This window comes from Episyrphus balteatus, chromosome 4 (assembly GCF_945859705.1).
Source record: "Episyrphus balteatus chromosome 4, idEpiBalt1.1, whole genome shotgun sequence".
NCBI lineage: Eukaryota > Metazoa > Arthropoda > Insecta > Diptera > Syrphidae > Episyrphus > Episyrphus balteatus.
The window spans coordinates 54,583,779-54,604,603 of NC_079137.1; the positions used below are offsets into that span (position 1 = coordinate 54,583,779).

General features: G+C 30.0%; 1 protein-coding gene across 1 annotated transcript in view; it reads right to left on the reverse strand.

Moving 5' to 3' along the window:
- Positions 1 to 4,394, reverse strand: part of LOC129919262 (trypsin beta-like) — a 48,194-nt gene extending 43,800 nt beyond the window's left edge. Inside the window, exon 1 of the mRNA XM_056000116.1 lies at positions 4,232 to 4,394. Within this exon, the coding sequence (XP_055856091.1) occupies positions 4,232 to 4,394 (163 nt within the window). The remainder of the gene's footprint in view (positions 1 to 4,231) is intronic.
- Between the last annotated feature and the right edge of the window lie 16,431 nt (positions 4,395 to 20,825).

A 20,825-nucleotide genomic window follows, 5' to 3' on the forward strand; every position in this document is an offset into this window, starting at 1 on the left:
TTTCTCATTTTTTAAAATGAAACAAAACATTAAACATTTAAACATCATCCTTATAATAAAAATATTGTTTTGACACATTTTTCCAGCATTTTTTGCTGAATTGATAAGATATTAAATTTGATATTAAAAAAAAAATTAAAATGATATTGTTTTTTTTTTTTTTCTTGCAGTGTAGACTTCAGTCAAAGTTTAAAATACAGCAGTTTCTGTAGTTAAATTTTTTGTTTTGCATTTGTTAATAACACGGTGTTACAAAAATGAGGTTTTAAAATATACGCGGGCGGAGATCTATCAGGTTTTGTAGAGCTAGTCGCACTGAATACGAAACGGTATTTGAAAATCCCCTAACACCCCCAAAATCTGGAGTTACGGGCAAAAAACGGTTTTTTGGACCTTCGCCCATTGAAAAAATTCTAGCTTCGACAATTTTTTACCCATTTTCGATTTTTTTACAGTTTCTGATAGAAGATAAATATACCTTTTTAACAATGTATAAAACATGTAACTCGGTTAAACCACTTAGAATTTATAAGATGTCAAAGTTCAAAAATTCAATTTTTTTTGTCATTTGCCCAACTTCGGCATCAATTTAAAGTATATGTTTTCAAAACAACATGCTATTTAAAAAATATATTCTAAAACTATATCTATTTCCCAATTGATCGAGGTATTTTTTATGAAAATCACTTCAACATTGGCTTAGAAAAAAAAATTTTTCGATTTCAACCCAGATACAGAAATTGGAACTTTTAGGTATAGAACAAAAATGTTGTTTCGGCACGTAGTAGGATAAGTTGGGCGCCAGGATTTGATAAAAGGTTTTTGTAGAGGAGCTCAATACAAACATTTTTTTCTTTGGGAGGGGGGTCTATCTCCCCCCGTTTAGGTGGGAGGGGCATTTTTCTAAAAAAAAATTATCAAAATAAAAAAAAATTATTAAAAAACAACGGCAACACTTACAGTAATAAATGATACCATTTCCAAAAGGCAAAATTGTGCATTTGATTCTAATTTTTAAATCAATATAATATTACCAATAGTTTTTGAAATAATCGATTTCAAAGTTTAAAATAGGGGAAAAAAATTTTTTTAAAACTCATTTTATACTATTTTTGTCCAGACTGCGAATTTTAGTAAATAAATTACTTAGACAGAAAACTGCCTCAATTGATTCCTTATCGAACCGTGAAAACTATATGTTTCTATGTCTTCTAGTTTTTGGGAAAATTGAAAAATTATTTTATCAGATTTTTCTTTTTTCAAAATATTTTTTGTTTTTATTTTTTTTTATTTTTCAATTTTCTCAAAAACTAGAAGACATAGAAACATATAGTTTTCACGGTTCGATAAGGAATCAATTGAGGCAGTTTTCTGTGTGAGTAATTTATTTACTAAAATTCACAGTCTGGACAAAAATAGTATAAAATGAGTTTTAAAAAAAATTTTTTCCCCTATTTTAAACTTTGAAATCGATTATTTCAAAAACTATTGGTAATATTATATTGATTTAAAAATTAGAATCAAATGCACAATTTTGCCTTTTGGAAATGGTATCATTTATTACTGTAAGTGTTGCCGTTGTTTTTTAATAATTTTTTTTTATTTTGATAATTTTTTTTTAGAAAAATGCCCCTCCCACCTAAACGGGGGGAGATAGACCCCCCTTCCAAAGAAAAAAATGTTTGTATTGAGCTCCTCTACAAAAACCTTTTATCAAATCCTGGCGCCCAACTTATCCTACTACGTGCCGAAACAACATTTTTGTTCTATACCTAAAAGTTCCAATTTCTGTATCTGGGTTGAAATCGAAAAATTTTTTTTTCTAAGCCAATGTTGAAGTGATTTTCATAAAAAATACCTCGATCAATTGGGAAATATATATAGTTTTAGAATATATTTTTTAAATAGCATGTTGTTTTGAAAACATATACTTTAAATTGATGCCGAAGTTGGGCAAATGACAAAAAAAAATTGAAATTTTGAACTTCGACATCTTATAAATTCTAAGTGGTTTAACCGAGTTACATGTTTTATACATTGTTAAAAAGGTATATTTATCTTCTATCAGAAACTGTAAAAAAATCGAAAATGGGTAAAAAATTGTCGAAGCTAGATTTTTTTCAATGGGCGAAGGTCCAAAAAACCGTTTTTTGCCCGTAACTCCAGATTTTGGGGGTGTTAGGGGATTTTTAAATACCGTTTCGTATTCAGTGCGACTAGCTCTACAAAACCTGATAGGTCTCCGCCCGCGTATTTTTTGAGTGTTACACCGTGTAATTTACAGTCCAAATTATAAAGACACGAGACACCCTTTATTATGAAATTGTTTTCCAAATTCGCAAACAGGCTTATCAATCGATTATATTGCCCCAATTCAATAATTTGGCAATGAGAATCACAAAAGGAATTTCTCAATTTATAACAATCACGATTCAGTTTCATAAACGACTACCTATATAATTTGTATCTCAACAGCTGCATATACCTCTCCCACCATCACCCCCCTCTTTCCTTTTCCATTCAAGGTGCTTGAGGTTTAAATCCTCGTTTTAATTAAAACTGCCAATTTTTATCTTTAATCGAATTCAAAAGTTGTGAATTTAAAGAAATTCCATATAAACACCACCACCACATTCATATAGGTACATTCAACACAGTAAGGTCGATATTCACCCATCTACCGGTGAGCCGAAAATCAGTGCAATAACAACAACAACAACTGCAGATAGATTAGGTATACGGTATAGGTATTATAGGTATACCCTATACCTCCAGATGATATCCATATTTTGGTTCTCTCTGTGTTTGTTCATGGTGCGCACGGATATGGAATGGAGATTTATATACGCTAGCTGTCTGTCCGAGAGGAAATATGTTGGCAGATAAGATATAATCCTGGACGAGATCCAAATTGAATTGAAAATGTCGGAGGCTCGTTTAGAGAAGTACGTTATACTACACGTCTTTATATAGTTTGTATCTCTTTTTGAATATATATATGAAGTTGCAGTATTCAAGTCGTATACAACACGCAAACATACATAATTCAATTCGTGTTTGCAACATATTTCCATAAAATTAATAGCTTTTGATTTAAGTTTGAATATTTACAGTGTTTTTTTTTTATTTTATTGATTTCATAGGAAATAATTCTTGAATGTTTCATTTCCGTTTATAAATAAACAGAATTTTGGTTTGAAGTTATAATTTATTTCAAGGTCAATGGTTTAGGTTAAGAATAATCAATTTGAGACGTAGGCACAGAATAAAATAAAAAATTACGTATACCTACACCATGGAGAACCAATATTTTTTTTACCTCTTAAATTCACTATATCAATTCTAGGAAATGAAAAATTAGTGTCAAAAATATTACTTATATTGTTTAATATTAGTAAATATATTAACTCCAGTAAGTTAGTGCACATTATGGTTCAGGAAGAGAATTTTTTTAAAGAGGTTCGTGGGTCAGATTCTTAGACATTTCAAAGTGTTGTTTATATTTGAACAAAGTCTCATCAACCAAATTATTCGCAACAATGTTCAAATTCAACTTCGATTGACAACGAGGTGGATAAAGACGCAATCATAAGTGGCACTCACTAGTTTAAAAAGACCTTAAATAACTTAGCGTGCGTAATTGGAGGCTTGTTAGTATTTATTTTTAATGCTACTTAGTTTTAACATTCCTTACAAGATAGTCAACTCAATTTTCTGATTTATCGCATCCAATATTAATCTACTTATCTTGTTTTCAATATATGTTAAATTGGTTAAATTGACAGCTAACTAAATTATTTCGTTAGTTATTTTTTTTTAAGCTTGTCAGTTGTCACCCAACTGTCATAAACAAAAAAAAATGACAACCTTATTAACTCACTTTATTTATAATGAACACACTCCAACATCATAACATAAATTATGTCAAATGGATAATGTCACATTTTTAACTAAATCTAATTTTTTGAGAATTTTTGCCGAAAGGTGTCTTACTTTAAATATAAAATATGAAAGCCAATAAGCAATAAAAATATATTTTAAAAATTTATAGCAAATTTAAATATCGATCAATCAGTAATTAATTATATTTAGAACCCGATCAACAGGCTTTTACAATCACATAATTTTTATATTACGACTTATTGGTAGGTACATATGGATTAAAAAGTCTCATAAGCAAAAAGGCTACTTAGGTTGAAATATTATTTCGGAGACAAATTTTCTAACAAACCAAAATTCAAGTAATTGAATTCTTTTTTGCATTCCTTTCGATTTGCATCCCCTGATGGTATGGCTTCGCGGGCTTCTAATTTTGCTACTGCTACATACAAGCAGACAGCACGCAAGCCCCCAACTGCTAGAAAGATCGAACATTCGATTTGAATTGGTGTCATAATTTGCTTTGCCTGGCGTGGCGCACCAACCAACATGCAACACCTCCAGTTGTGCGCGGCTGAAATTGCGTAATTCAACCTGTGTGCACGTTGAATCGGATGGACAAAATAAAAAAAATATATATTTTACTTAGGGGTCTTACGTTGCTTTAATATTTTTTTTTCGTAGAACGGACTTTTCAATTTTTGTCAACCACAAAAAATGCCTCATAACACGGAAATTACGGGAAAAAACAATTTTTCAAAAATGCAAAATTCCCAAGCCTAACATAAGTTTACAATTTAATTTCTTTTATTAAAATGTATTTAAAAAAAAAATATTTTAAAAATTCGTTAGGGCGGTTTTTTTTTTTAATTATTATTTTTATAAATATTTTTTTTAGAAAAAATAATTTCAAAATAAAATTACCCTTTTTGCGGCAATTATTAATCTACACCTTAAACCAATATTTCAAAAATATTCAATGTCCCGTTTTCAAACATTGTATTTAAAAAAAAAAAAATAATTTAAATTTTTTTTTTTTAATTTTGGATGTAAGAATTTTTAAATTTGTAATGTTATAATATTTCGCAATTTCGTTTTTCCAAGATAATGGGTTTTAGGATTTTTTGCTTCTTGCTGGACGTTGAGGCTTCGAATTTTGATTTGGTTTTAGTTTTTGGAATATGTTGATATTTTCTGGAGCAAAGGGTTTTTCTGAATGTTGTTCGATTTTTTAATTTCAAATTACGATGTTAAGGTTTTATTCATAGTCTGCTCAATCAATATCTTGGTGTTTTAAATTTTTGGGAACATGAATTTTTGCGATATCTATATTTCAGGGCCCTATTTCATAAAACTACAAGACTAATAATTATTTGTGAATTTACTTGTAGCTTGTAAATTAACAGCAAATTTCTGTTTCATAAAGACTAATAACTACAAGTATCGTAGACTTGTAGCTACAAGTAAAATTTACAAGTGCGGCGAATATTTCTGTTTCATAAAAGTATCTGAACATTTTTTATTTGCGATAGACTTGTAACTACAAGCGATTTTTCTACAAGAGAAGAAAGACTTGTAAAAAAAAGTATGGTGTCTAACGTTGGGTCTTTTGGGCTTTGAATGTATTTCATACAAATAATGTTATATCACTTAAATAGAATTAAAATGATAAAGCATTATAATCAAGAGTTCACAGCAAGTTTTGGGTGTCATTGGTAGAAAGAAATGTACTAGTTTTGTTGTTCCTTAATGAAGCGCTAATGTACTTTATTTGGTAGTTAAAGTTCAATAACAATTCAGTCTTTTTATTTGTTGTGATACCAAAAGTAGTTGGCACTACAATTAATATTTTTTTTTCTAATTGTCAAAAAGACTTGACTTTGAAATCTTTATGTATTTATCTTTCTGCAATATTCACTCAAAATAGAAGCTTTCGATTGTAGGTATTTGCTGTTTAAAGGATAAAACAACTTGAACTTAACTTTTTAAAAGGTAAAGTAAGAAGGAGTCAACGTTTTTATTGAATCTCAATAAATTAAAAATACTGCACTTGGATTCCTATATGCCCCCACTAAAGAGACTGCAACGCTTGCAGATCTCATGCATACAATTCAAAGATCCTTCCAAAAATACCAATAATTTTACAAAAATTATAGTGGCCTCTTAGTTTATTTTAATGTTTCGTAATTTCTAACATCCTTTCTTTTTATTTTTCTTATATTCCCTCTAAAACGCATACATCCCATATAAAATTGAGAGATATGGCATTGCAATTTTATTGATAATGCATTTAACGATTTTTATTAAATTTGGCGTACTACACTGAACCAAATTTCATCATTTTTAGTGTATATATTTTGACAAAATTAGACAAAAAAAAAATGGATTCTCAATTACTTAAAAATAATGCGTTGTTATTGCACTTGAATTTCCATATAACCTAAATATAGAGACTACAAGACTTGGACATCTGAAACATAAAATTTAAGATCTTTACAAAAACATAGTTTCATTAGTTTTTGAGTTACGTTGCACGGCGCTGGAAAAATTCGTTTCGAGAAAATTGCGTTTAATTTTTTCGTTACCTACTGCATTAGATTTGGAGGGCATGGGTATGAAGACTATCTAGGAACTTTTGATGCTTCATATAACGCTAAGACCACTGAAAATAGTTTTTTAGATGGTAAAGAATTTTTTAAACAAAAAGTGCAAAAAGTACCCGAGAGATTTCCACCCCTTAACGCGGAAAAATAATGAAGATTAAGTTTGGTTTTTTATCCTTAAAGATTAATTTACTTATAGATAAATATTAAGCTCATTTACGAGTTTAAGCTTTTTTGAAGAAAGTTGCAATAGATGATGTGTTTTGCCAAGTAATATTTAGTGCATCAATGTTTTAGTTCAAAGTTATTTCACATTTTGCAACTGTAATTCATCTTTAAAACTCTATTACATTTCCTTTTTTTTTTCAAGAACATAGATTTTTCTATAGTCTATTATTTAAACTAAATGTTAAGACCATACTCTACCGAAAACCAACCTTTAAAAATCAAGCTTTTAGCTTTTAAAGCCAATAATGTTCATTATATTTCACAAATATTCCTCATTCGTCTCTCGCTGCTGCTACAGAAAGTTCGAATATTTGTTTATTATTTGTTTATTTTTGTTACCCTAGTTATAGACCAGGGTCGATAATTTTTGAAACCAAAAAAAATCATAGTAGAATGAAACCCATTGGAAAAGGAGGTGAATATGATGAAAATTAAAGGAAAAATAAATTACGGGCGAGCCGAGTTCGGGAAGTGGGTGGGTTGAGTTTTTAGTGGTAAAAAATGGTATATCTCGATTTCCGGCAAAACTACAAATCCTATAGAAAAAAGTTGTATGTCAAAGTTGTAGGTAATAAAAAGATCTACAACTTTTGTATCAACAATTTTTTCACATAACCTCAAAATTTATGTGAAAAATTTAAAAAACCGAGTTTTTGGTTTTTTATTTTTATCTTTTTCAAAAACAAAAATTTTTCTACGAAATTTGGTGAAAACTTACCTTATTATGTTCCAAATACACTGTAATTTATTTGATTTAAAATATTAATTTGTTCACTTTATTTTGACGTAATACCAAAAAAACACCCTAATTTTCAATCGAAAATTCACGTGTCAAAATATCAGCTTTTTTCAAAAAGTCGGTGAGCATTTCGTTCGTTAAAATGTCTATTTTCTGATGGTGTAAAAAAAATTGTACATTAGTATACTATAGACCATGTTCTAGTAAAATTCAAAAAATGAAAAAAGCTTGAATTCGAAAAAAATTTTTTATCATTGTTTACAATTTTGGCCTATTTATTCAAATTTACACTTTAATTACTCAAAAAACGTAAGATTTCATGTAACATTGATTAATCTTACGTTTTTTGAGTAATTAAAGTGTAAATTTGAATAAATAGGCCAAAATTGTAAACAATGATAAAAATTTTTTTTCGAATTCAAGCTTTTTTCATTTTTTGAATTTTACTAGAACATGTTCTATAGTATACTAATGTACAATTTTTTTTACACTATCAGAAAATAGACATTTTAACGAACGAAATGCCCACCGACTTTTTGAAAAAAGCTGATATTTTGACACGTGAATTTTCGATTGAAAATTAGGGTGTTTTTTTGGTATTACGTCAAAATAAGGTGAACAAATTAATATTTTAAATCAAATAAATTACAGTGTATTTGGAACATAATAAGGTAAGTTTTCACCAAATTTCGTAGAAAAATTTTTGTTTTTGAAAAAGATAAAAATAAAAAACCAAAAACTCGGTTTTTTGAATTTTTCACATAAATTTTGAGGTTATGTGAAAAAATTGTTGATACAAAAGTTGTAGATCTTTTTATCACCTACAACTTTGCCATACAACTTTTTTCTATAGGATTTGTAGTTTTGCCGGAAATCGAGATATACCATTTTTTACCACTAAAAACTCAACCCACCCACTTCCCGAACTCGGTTTGCCCGTAATTTATTTTTCCTTTCATTCTCATCATATTCCCCTCCTTTTCCAATGGGTTTCATCCTACTATGATTTTTTTGTGCTTTTTGATGTTTTTGAAGGCATCGGCACTGGTCTATTACACTTGTAGTTTTATTAGAAGCAAAATAGTTTGAATTCGCCAGACTACAAATAAATGAAAATTTTTATGAAACAGAAAACTACAACTCCATACTTTATTTGTGCTTGTAACTACAAGTCTACAAGTACAACACTAATAGTTTTATGAAATAGGGCCCAGATCTTAAAATTTTTAAAATTGTACCTTAATTTTTGAACTATCTACTATTTTTTCCAAAGTTCTATTTTTAGGATTGTGACGTTTTATCAAATTGGATGCTTTTATTTGGGGATTTTGAATTATGAGGTTTCTAGTGCTCTTTGAGATTTCCACCGTGAAGGGTTTTTAAGACTGTGGCTATTTTGAATATTAGTACTTTCTGGATATTGGAATACTAATTGTAATTTGATTTTTAGGTGTTCTATGTGGTTTTAGGATTTTTTGCTGGTTTAGAAAGGTGTTTTGGATTAAAAAATTTTCGGATATTCATTCTTCTAGAATTTAGGATTTTAGAATATGCCTTCAATCAAGGTTTTATAATTTTGGATTATTATTTTTTTTTTTAATTTTGACTATTTGGGACATTTTGAAATTTCGTTATTTATCTTTTGCAGTTTCAGTTCCATTTCAAAGGAGTATACTTAATTTTGAGATTTTTTGAATTTTAAATTTTGGGTTAAACTCATGTTTGGCCGAAACTTCGTAAAACCGGTAAATAAAAAAAAAACTAAAAAAAAAATAGCGTATCGAGTATTTGTTGAGACGAAGCGATTACCGTTAAGTTTTTGAAAAACAGTTGAGTTTTATGGCAGTGGCAGAGGTCTGAAGTTTTAGACGACATTTTTTTTTGAGCATTTTGACTCTTTTAGCCGAAACTTCGTAAAAACGGTTAATAAACGAAGCGATTGTCGTTAAGTTTTTGGAAATCAGTTGAGTTTTACGGCACTGGCAGAAGTCCAAATACCAGCAATTAAATTGTCTGCAAAGTTCAGGGTCATGGTAAGTTTTATAATTTTTTTTGGCGATTTTGTGATTATGATTTTTTGGGATTTTTTCGCGATTTTGGAGTTTCTGGCTTTTGAGATATCTTCCTGATTTTTGGGAACTACCTATAAGTTTTTAGAATATGAGTTCTTTTTTGACGTTTTGATTTGTATTTTTAAGTTTTACCTATATGTGCTTTGTTTTTGAGATTTTTAACTTCTGTTACACAGAACGATTATGGTTTTTTAGGATATTAGTACTCTGTGGTGATTGGCATTTTGTAATTTGATTTTTATAGCTTCCTACTTTTATTTATTTATCGGTGTTGGGATTTGACTTTTAAGATGTATATGTTTTCATATATCTTGGGATTTGTTTCTATCTTAGGTTTTTGAATCTGTTCACATTTTGGTATTTTTATTTTTGGAATATGATATTTTGCCAAATTGGTTTATTTCAGGTTTGGGAATATTAATTTTTTTCTAAGCTTTCTGCTTGATTTGGCCATTTGTGTCTATCTAGGGTTTTTCAGATTAAGATGGTTTGGAATATCGGTTTAGTCAGGATGTGGGTATTTCGGTATTAAATTGGGATCTTTCACCGTTTCGCGTAGGTACCTACTAGTTGAATTTTACTATATCAATCTTCTCTAGATGATGGAGTTTTTGATTTTTAGGTCTACTGAATGCTTTTGAGATCTTTCATGCTTGGGTTCTTGGCGCTTCTTATTTCTTCCTTAATGTTAAGATTTTGGGCTAAGAAAATTTAATTTTAGGTTTTCTAGGTGATTTTCGATATTTCTCATTGGTTTGGTTTTGGAATTTATCAATTTTTAGGATGTGTTTTTTTCTTTTTTTTGACAGATTTTGAGAATTTAGACTATTATTTTTAATGATGAGTTTTAAAATCATCGGTTTTAATGAATTTTCGTCTTTTGGTAAGCTATTTTAGGAATTTCAATGATTTTGCTTTTTTTGTGATTAAGGAATTTAGTTGTAGTTAGTTATTAATTTTGTTTAATTGTTTAGTTTTATTTATAAATCCACAACATATGCCTTTAAAGTACCTACGATCTAAAAAAAAAAATTAAAAAAAAACAAAAAAAACAAAAATCTAACCGACACACAGCAGACGTTTTGAGAGTCAGATCGACTGGAAAGAAATTAATTTCGTCGCTAGCCTGGTGAAATCAAATCGTTTATAAATTGAACACGATATCAATTTCACAGCATCAGCATTTCAGCATCTATGCGCCATCTCGCCAGTTAGTTAGTTTAGATAGCAGCTTTTTGCTATCTTATACTAGCTAGGCTAGCGCACACAATTTGCCGTGGATCCAGAGCATGGATCTTTTAAAGGAGATAGCTAGGCCTCTTTTACTTTACCTATACTACAATGTGAGCGGAGTGACCAACGACGACGACGGACGGTGGCGGCCGTCAGTTCCTTCTAAGATTTTTGCCCACCACGTGCGAATTTTCGCATTGAACCCTGGCTTGACCTATAAAATTCTTATAACGTTGTCGGCCTTTTGGATACTTTTAATAACGAAATTATGTTTTTGCTGGTAACATGCTAATAAACCATCCGGGTTTTTTTTTTTTTTTTTTTTTCTTGTAACCAAAGTGAGTGTGAGCGATTTTAGATTTAGATTTTTTTTTCTTCTAGTTTTCTAGTCCAAGCGTAGTGCTATTGCTGTTCAGTAGAGGTATGTAGGTATATGAGCAAGTTGAGAGCTCAAGCTAGTGAAAAGCTAGATAGACTTGCTATGGTTATAAGGAGGATGGTTGGGGCAATCTGAAGAGTTCTCTACGTGTGAAATTTATTTATCATGTTCGCGGGTATCAGTTTTCCTTAACGATAAATCCACTTATCTTGTTCGAGAATTTTATATATTTTTTTGTACTTCATATAAAATACATACATAGGCATCTTTGGCTTTAAAGAGTCTATATCTACTATGCAATACAAGCCACAGGTGATGCTGCAGATTATGTGATCTAGGATTTTTTTTTTCAACGTTCGATTTTTTTTTCTCCCTAAATTGCTATTTTGAAGCTTAGGTAATGCTTTAAACATGCAAATATTCATGGAAGTATATGGTTATAGTTTGTGTATCAAATTAAGTAAAATGTAGAGATAAAAAAAAATTGAGGCCTCAAGAGGAAAGTACTTAAAAAGAGGAGTAGGTTCTTTATCTTAAACGATTTGATGAGTACATAGGATATAACAAAAATGGTGTGATGAGCTACTTTTTGTTTTTATAAACAAAATTTTCCTGCTATAAATACAAAAAATTCGTGGATTTTGCTATCAAAATTAAGGGTATTTCCATTGTAACGGGTGTGACACTTTATTTTATATTCTTGGATTATGAACTATTCATTAAATAGGGTATTTATTAGTAATGAATATAAATTAAAACATGAAGTAAAAAACAATCTATGACGTCACGTTTCTGAGATATAAAAAAAGCTAAAACTCAATTTTTATTTTCGAAACGTGACGTTATAGATATTTAGAATATTTAAATACATTCTTTAGAAAAGTATATTTTGATTTACTAAAAAAAAATAAATACTAAGTTTCATTAAGCATTGAAATTTTTCATTATGTCAAGTTTTTTTGTTATTTTCATTTAAACTTAGTTGGTAACCATGTAGTACCAAATTGCATGAAAAAGCATAATAAGAGGTTTTAAAGTCTGTCTTACTACTTTGGCACTTTTGTGAATTAGTTTTCAAAATTTTTTATTTTTTTTTTTTTTATTGAATATGAACTTAAATCCAAGAGTTAATACAATTTTGACATGCGACTTAGCGCTTATTCTGATTGTCATTTTGAGTAAAAAAAAAAAATTGAAAGCTTTGTCGAATTTTTCATACTAATATTATTCAGTGTATCAAATTTTAGGACTTTTCGTCAAGAAATGCCTGTGCAAATGAATTTTGACTCCAAAAATTTCCAACGACACCACTGTGCAGCAGTGGTGCGGTTGTGGTGCGGCGGCCAAGAAATGTTTTTTTTTTTTTCTTTAAAAATTCAATTTCCATTTTTACTCAGTAAACAAGTTTTATCTGCGTTCTTTGAAATCAATCTTGGGTATGACACGAAAAAAAATATCAAAACACATTTTGACATACATCTTACACTCAACGCAGCGCCAAGTTAAAAACTTGATTCTAGGATATCTATTATATATATTAAAGTTGGGTTTTGTGTACGTTCGCTAACCGGCCACACAGACTGACTCATTTTCTTAACTTTTTTTTTGAAATCAAAGAGGCATAAGAGGAGAAGGTTTAAGGCAAAAAAAATTCAAGATTTTATAGGGTAAATAGGGATAACACGACATTGAAAAAATAGGCTATTTTCTAAACGGTAAGTCGTAAAGAGTTGACTTTTTTTTTAAATGATAGACAAATTTATTCAATAGTTAAAAAAGGTATTGAAAAAATTCAAAAAAATTTCAAAACCAAGTTGTGAGGGTTTTTTTGCAGTCATAGACCTTCGACAAAAGACTAATTAGAGGTACGCAAAATTTTGCACAGAAATTTGAGTTACACCATAAGAAAGATATTTAAAAAAAAAATTAGGGGTCTAAAACGGATTTTTTTCATAGGCTCTGTATTTTGAAATAAAAATTTTTGAAAAACAACCTAATTTTTAGGGACATTTTTGAGTAGTCTTTTATTTTTTTGGAATTTTTAAAAGTCTGCAGAAAAACTCAAATTTATAGGAAATATAGGTTTTAATGCGCATGCATGTACAAACTTTTGAATTTTTAAATCGATTTTTGACCGAATAACGGGAAAAACAATTTTTTTTGTCCCAAGTTTTTTGGCCGTTTTTAACAGTTTTTTATTTTTATTTTTTTTTCTTCAATAGATAAATGAATGAAATTTACAGTGTAGATAGATAATAGGCAAGACTATATTTTTACAAAGTTTCAATTAATTTTGTAATGACAAATTTGAAATATCGGTAAAATAAAACTCTATTTTTCAACACGTTACATCTTTTGATCTGGAGCTTACAAAAATTTGATTTATCTTTATTGAGCATCCTAATAATATTACCTTTCATTTGATATATCACACATAACGCTACATTCACTACAAGCTTCACAATGGTAAATTAAAAAACTTAAAAAACGTTTTTAACATAGGCCACTTTTTTTTTAATTTTAAAAGTGAATATTTTTAAATTTATTGGACGAACTTTTCAAGTTTTGATTTCCTTTTTGTATTGGGAATTATGACAAATTACAAAGTCGAAAATAGAAATAAATACAAGAAATGGCGGAACGAAGTCCGCCGGGTCAGCTAGTGTTTCTATAAATTATTATCATAAACTTAAGGGTTTGCATGCAATTTGGACAAAAAGAAAATGAAGTGATGCAAAAACTTCTAAATTTGTTGTTCCACAGGGTTCTATCTTAGGCCCTATTCTTTTAATGATTTATATTAATTCTCTGTTTAAATGACCTTTCAGATAAACTAACAGCTGTTTTGCTGTTGCTGATGATGTCGGATTTGGTTTTTCGTGCAAACAGCTGCTTGATCTTGCTTCTGATATTAATTGTGTGGTTTGAGTTTCTTAATAACTTGGTTCGCCGAACTAGTTATTAGCTCAAAAACAAAATTTAGGAGTTTTTCTTTGTTTGTCAAATTTTGATGCTGATTTCTTTTTTCACGAAATTTATTGCCAGAAATTTAAATTTCTTAATTGTCCTTGTGATACAGCTATGATAACTCTATTTCTTACTTCATCAATACCATCTGCAAACAAGGGTGTTTTTGCGTTGATATTGTGGATGAATACAAATATTTCGGTCTAATCATTGATTTGTTTCACAAAAATAAACAAACCATCAGCTTGTCATCCAAAAAAAAAAATTACCAACTTCATACCGAAGTACAGCTGATCGCAAGTCGTGACATTTATTATACTAAGTGCATTAACACCCACAGCGAAAAATAGCAAAAAGATTAAGTAATAAGTTATCGAAAAAAAAAACCATTTGACAGCTGCCTTAAGCAAGACAAAAAAAAAACAACTAAAACAGCACCATTTTCAAACAAACAAAAAAAAAATTGTTTACATTAATTTATTACATTCATAATCACATCTTATGTATAGCCAACACCACAAATGAACCAAAGAATTATGAGACATTTGCTGTCTAGCCTCATTTAAAGCCTTTATACGGTCTACTCTTGGTATGTCGGTGAGCCAAACTAAACTGTCAAAACCGCCTCAGAAATGTGATCTTTGTATGCGCTTTTGTGTGAGTGCCATGCAAAAATTAAGTTAACAAAAAATTCAACATATTTTTACGATTGATCAGCAAAGAGTAGGTATTGGAATCATATAGAATGAACATTGAACATTTTGCCTTCCGGGCGGTCTAAAAACGCCAACAAGTTCCATTTATCTTCCCAGCTGCCATAAGTCCATTTGCAACAATCCGCTGTAATTTCGTCCCTAAACCCAGAATTTGTTCAACGGTCAATATTTCATTGCGATTGTCTGTTTTTTTTTTTGTTTAAAGAAAAAGAACAAAAAAACCAACGTTCGTCTATGTTACAGACACGGTTGCGGCAATAGCAGCAGAAATCCGCAACAGAATGAAATATGGTTAACACGTTTCCAAGGAAATTAATTTTCCTGCTGTGAGCATTATGGATATTACACCTTTATGGATTGTTCTTTGAAGTATCTGGCAGAGAGGTGAGAGATATAGAATTCTAGCGCAGACTTTTCTATGCCGACAAAACCACACATTGTACATATAGCAGCCCCATCAGCTTTGCGAGAGTTGGAATACGTCGCCACGTCTTTCCTATAAGTACGCATGAACCAAAACCTATCCTTGCGAAACCTTAACGGATGCAGATGCAGATATTTATGCCTAAGCAAAAGGCTAACAAAATTCAGCCAAGACGAGGAGACTATGGCGCACGATGACGACACGGACGGAAACGGGGCGCACGGTCATTGTGTGTAGGCATTGTTATTTAGCATCAATAAAATTGTAATCGATATGACTTACAGTCAGTTCGGTGCAATACCGTATCACACAATAAATCTTTTCGACAGTCAAATGCAGCACCTTTTTACTGGTACTCTATGCTCCATCAAGACAGGGTTACACGGTTCAAAAGACTAAGTGTACAACTCACCGAAACGAGTCGATCACTGATTGTAATTCAAGATTGGCTCAATGAATCATAAACCACCACATTGGCTTGAAATAAAAATGGACTGTTTTTTTTTTGCATATAGCAATTTTTGTGACCGAAATCTGTTGCATTTCAATGCGCATTCAGACAGAGAGAGAGATAATCGAGATATTGATACAAAATGTTTTAATATATAAAAAAAAAAATGCGGTCTATACTTCATTTGATCCCATAGTTGTGGTATTGATTGACAATCTATGGTGGTACATCATCTCTAACAGTGTTATCGGGATGCCAGCTGAAATTTCATACTATCGCTCAAGGTAATTTGGATGATTTATCCATAGCAATGTGTTGTGTAACAAATCGGATTGTTGTTTGTGTGTGTGCAGTCAATTGTTGAGGTATTATGATGACATTAATATACCTTGTCATCAATTATTGTTATGTATTTTGAAACAAGTTTTTCTTGTTCAAGTTTAGCTCGAGAATAAATATCACAACAAAAACATTACTGTTAAAAAAAGAGCCAAGTTCTAATATGTTGAAGGTATACTAGCACAAAAAGTACTGAAATGTAAAAGTGTACCAAGTTCTAAAGCTTGGCTTTAAATTTGTATACAAAATGTTGATTGTTCTCTTGACTTTCTTTAAATTACCGATTTTTAAAGCTATTTGAAAAATTGCCAAGTAAACAATCAACATTTTGTATACAAATTTAAAGCCAAGCTTTAGAACTTGGTACACTTTTACATTTCAGTACTTTTTGTGCTAGTATAGGTACCTTCAACATATTAGAACTTGGCTCTTTTTTTAACAGTAATGTTTTTGTTGTGATTTCACTACTTTTTGCAAGGTATTGCTCAGAAAAAATGGGCGGTTACCACGACCCTTGTCTAAAATTTTCAAATTTAAAATTTTTTCTTTTGTATAAACCACCAGCTCTACCATTCTACCAAATTTCAAGATTCTACGATAATCAGAAGTGCTCTATAATATTTTATGAAAATTCAGCAGAAATGGGCGGTTGCCACGCTCCCTGGCTGAAATTCTCAAATTTTAAATTTTTTAATTTGTATAAACAACCAGCTCTAACATTCTACCAAATTTCAAGATTCTACGATAGTCAGAAGTACTCTATAATATTTGATGAAAATTCAGCGGAAATGGGCGATTGCCACGCCCCCTGGCTGAAATTCTCAAATTTTAAATTTTTTTCTTTGTATAAACTATCAGCTCTACCATTCTACCAAATTTCAAGATTCTACGATAGTTAGAAGTGCTCTGTAATATTTTATGAAAATTCAGCGGAAATGGGCGGTTGCCACGCCCCCTGGCTGAAATTCTCAAATTTTAAATTTTTTCCTTTGTATAAACTATCAGCTCTACCATTCTACCAAATTTCAAGGTTCTACGATAATTAGAAGTGCTCTATAATATTTTATGATAATTCAGCGGAAATGGGCGGATGCCACGCCCCCTGCATTGAAAATCTCAAGTTTTCGATTTTTTCCTTTGTATACACCACAAGTCCTATCACCGTGTAAAATTTCAAGTTTCTACGATATCGGGAAGTTCTCCATAATTTTGATGATCTGTCAGTGAGTCAGTGAGTCAGTGAGTCAGTGAGTCAGTGAGTCAGTTACGGTTTTTGCGATTTTTAAAGCCCTATATCTCAGAAACTACTCATCGTAGGAGGCTGAAATTTTGCGAGGTGTTTGGTTTTGACCAGCTCAACAAATGTAGCGAGTTTGAAATTTCTAGCATCTTTGGTGTGGAAGTTAGAGGGGGGTCGAAAATGGCCTGAGTTGTTTCCTGTAAATAAGGGTGTAGTGCCGAAGTTGCTAGAGAACTTGGCTGGGCACTACCGTGCCCCTTGATTTGTTTGTGACAAAAAATGCTGACTATTGGTAAAATCGATTTCCAAATACATTTATTTGGTAACCAATAAATTACTTTACAAAATGCATTTCATTCAATTTTTATTATAATTAAAAAAAAAAAAAATATTGTGTGCAATTTGAAGTGAAACCTTAAAAATCATTTAAAAAAAAAATCGAAAAAATATAACTTTTTTTTATTCCATCACTTTTTTTATATGACAACCTACAATAAATTTTATACCATCTGAAAGCTTATTGTTTCAGGTCGAAATATTTATATGCACCATGTCTATACAACATCTACAAAAAGAGCTAGAATTTTTCAACCCAATTAGTTTTCATTAAAAAAGGAAAACTACTCTTCTAACGCCATTAAATCCATTTTTTAAAAGACAACCTATAAAAAATTTAACATCATTATTATTTCACCTTTTATATGACGCTTCAATCATGTTTCTACCATGCCTACAAAAAAAGTAAGAATTTTTTAAAGCCAACCATGTCGAAATTTCAAACTTCCTCTACTGCTGGCTGGTCATCGGCAATAAATTTTCAATTAAAGATTATATAACTTGTAGAACACGTACCGTTATGTGTGATATATTAAATGAAAGGTAATATTATCAGCATGCATATAAAAGTTAAATAAATTTGTTATGTGCTCTAGATCAAAAGATATAACGTGTTTAGAAAAACAACATCTTTTCACCGTTATCTCAGAATTTTGAATATGAAATTAATTGAAATTTTGCACAATCATAATTTACTTAATTTTCATTCATTTCATTTCATTCATCTATCTATTAAAACAAAAAAGTTATGATCAATTGATTTTTCGTGTCTTTTTTTCGTTTCATCTAGTTTCAAATCACTACGATACTAAAGAAGTTTTCACTTCAAAAAAAAATTTGAATCTTTTCGCATTTTTGCTCAAATGTAAAATTAAAAATTTTTTGAAAAATTATTGCTGAGAAATATTAAATAAAATTTTAATTCAACTAGTTTTTTGGTTTTCTGTCATGATTCAGAAAAAAATGCAAAGAAAAATGATAAAATAAGAGTATTTTTTTTTTTTTCAGTTTATACCTAAATCATTTAAAAAAAAGCAATAAGGTCCATTTTTGTGATGTTTACTGCCTTCATCTAAATCTCGAACGGCCTGGACAATTTATGAACATCTTTAAGATTTTTAAAAAGATCACAAAATATCAATTTGAATATTGGCCAGTGACAAAAATACACTGAGGGAAAAGCCACCATAAAACAACGTAAAATCAATGAAAACCATATTGATTTAACTATTATGAACATTTTAAAATCAACGTGGAAAATAGGTTAATTTTTAATGGTTACGTATCTCAAAGTCACATTTATCAAAGTAGTTCATTTTGAAACAAATACGTTTCAATTTCAATTTATTTTTTCCCTCAGTGTACATACTAATTTTTAATAAGATGTTACATAGAAAAACAATGTTACTCATACACCATAGTGACCCATAATCAGATATAGTTTACAACTATCCATGGACCTTAAGGGTTGAAAAATAAAATTAAAACAATAAAAGCGTTTCTTATAGTATTATTTATAAGGTTTCAGTTACCTTAATATAAGTTAAATAATATTACTGGTCAACAAAATTAAACTCTTTTTTTTGTTACAGAAACCAAGGTATACTTTTCTATAGGTTTTTTGTGTGCTGAGATCGAATCCGAAGTCAAAAAAAAATTCTATCACCTCACATTTAGAAAATCGAAAATGCCACTTTTTACCATTTTTCGAGATTATTTTTTAGACTTTTGGTTATTTGTTTTAAATATATTTGCAACTGTTTCTAAAAGAACTACATCTTGTCTTTCTAAATCCGTTTGAATCTCTAAAATATCTCTTTTCTTCTTTGAGAAATCTTAAGTTTCTAAAATAACTTAATTTTGTCTTTCTAAATCCGTTTGAATCTCTTAAATGTTGAAATGAACGTGTTTGGTATATCTCATGTATATTTGCTTTTAATAGCAAATCTCGAAAAGTTCTTTGCCAATCGCTTTCAAATTTGACACACCCTAAATCAAAATTACAAAAAAATTCCATGTCACGTTTTCGGAAATTTGATTTTTCAAAAAAAAAAAAAAAGGAATTTCATAATTGTTCTTAAATCCAATTTTTACTTGCGATATAGGTACTATACATAATATCAAGTTATGCCTTCGTACAAAAAAAAAAAAAGTTAAGATAACATATTTCCATGACATTACGATGGTAGACAATGCCACAAAAGTGGGTCCCGGAAGTCCGTCTATCTGTCTGTCAGTCTGTCTGCCTGTCTGTATAAGGAGCTACAGCCTAAACGGATGGACCGATTAATGTCAAACTTGGTATGTAGCGTTATTTGGCGACTCTCCAGAGGGGTTTTTGGAATTAATTTTTTTGGACCAAAAATAACGGTACTTGTCATATACCGATTTTAGTAAAATTAAAATATCTCAAAAACGGCTCCAACGATTTTGTTTAAAAAATTCAAGTGTTAGTTTTAAGCTAAGGTCTATCTTTAAATGAAAAAATTTTTTTTTGAAAATCATTATTAACGGTACCTGCCATAGAACCGTTTTTTTTTTTAATCCGATTATCTCCGAAACCGCTTATTCGATTTCAACGAAACTTTTTGTGAAGAAGCATTTATGTAATTTAAATATAAACCAAAAATAAAATTTCCAAAAAAATAATTTTTGAATTTTTAAAAAAAAGGAGAATGGGCAAGTTTGTATGGAACGTGGACGTTACGCGGCCAGGAATGAATTTGTTATTTTTTGATGTAATTAAGGTTTACAAATATTGTGCAGGAGTTTTATCCTTGTGACGTACTTCAACAACGGATAAAATGCATTTTTGCATTTAACACTTTATATAGATTGTCTCACTGTTACAATTAAATTGTGTATTTTAAGTGCAAAATATGATACTCTGTCATTTTCCTTGAGTTTGAAGACTTTTATCTTGAATATCCAACCACTAGAACCCAAACTATAAGCATTTTAAAACAACAATTTCAAGCCTATTTTTAAAGTTTCGTTGTTCAATTTTTTGTTAGTTTGAATTGTTTGAAAACTTTCGAACAAAATCTTGAAGTGGTTGCCTTAAAAATCTTATTTTATGAGTACTATTGGTCTTATTTTCAAGATTAATGTCTTCGGACTCAGGGAAAATGACAGAGCATCATATTTTATGCTCCAAATTAAAATATGAATCAATTTGTCCTTCAATGTATGAACAATGCATTAACAATACTAATACTG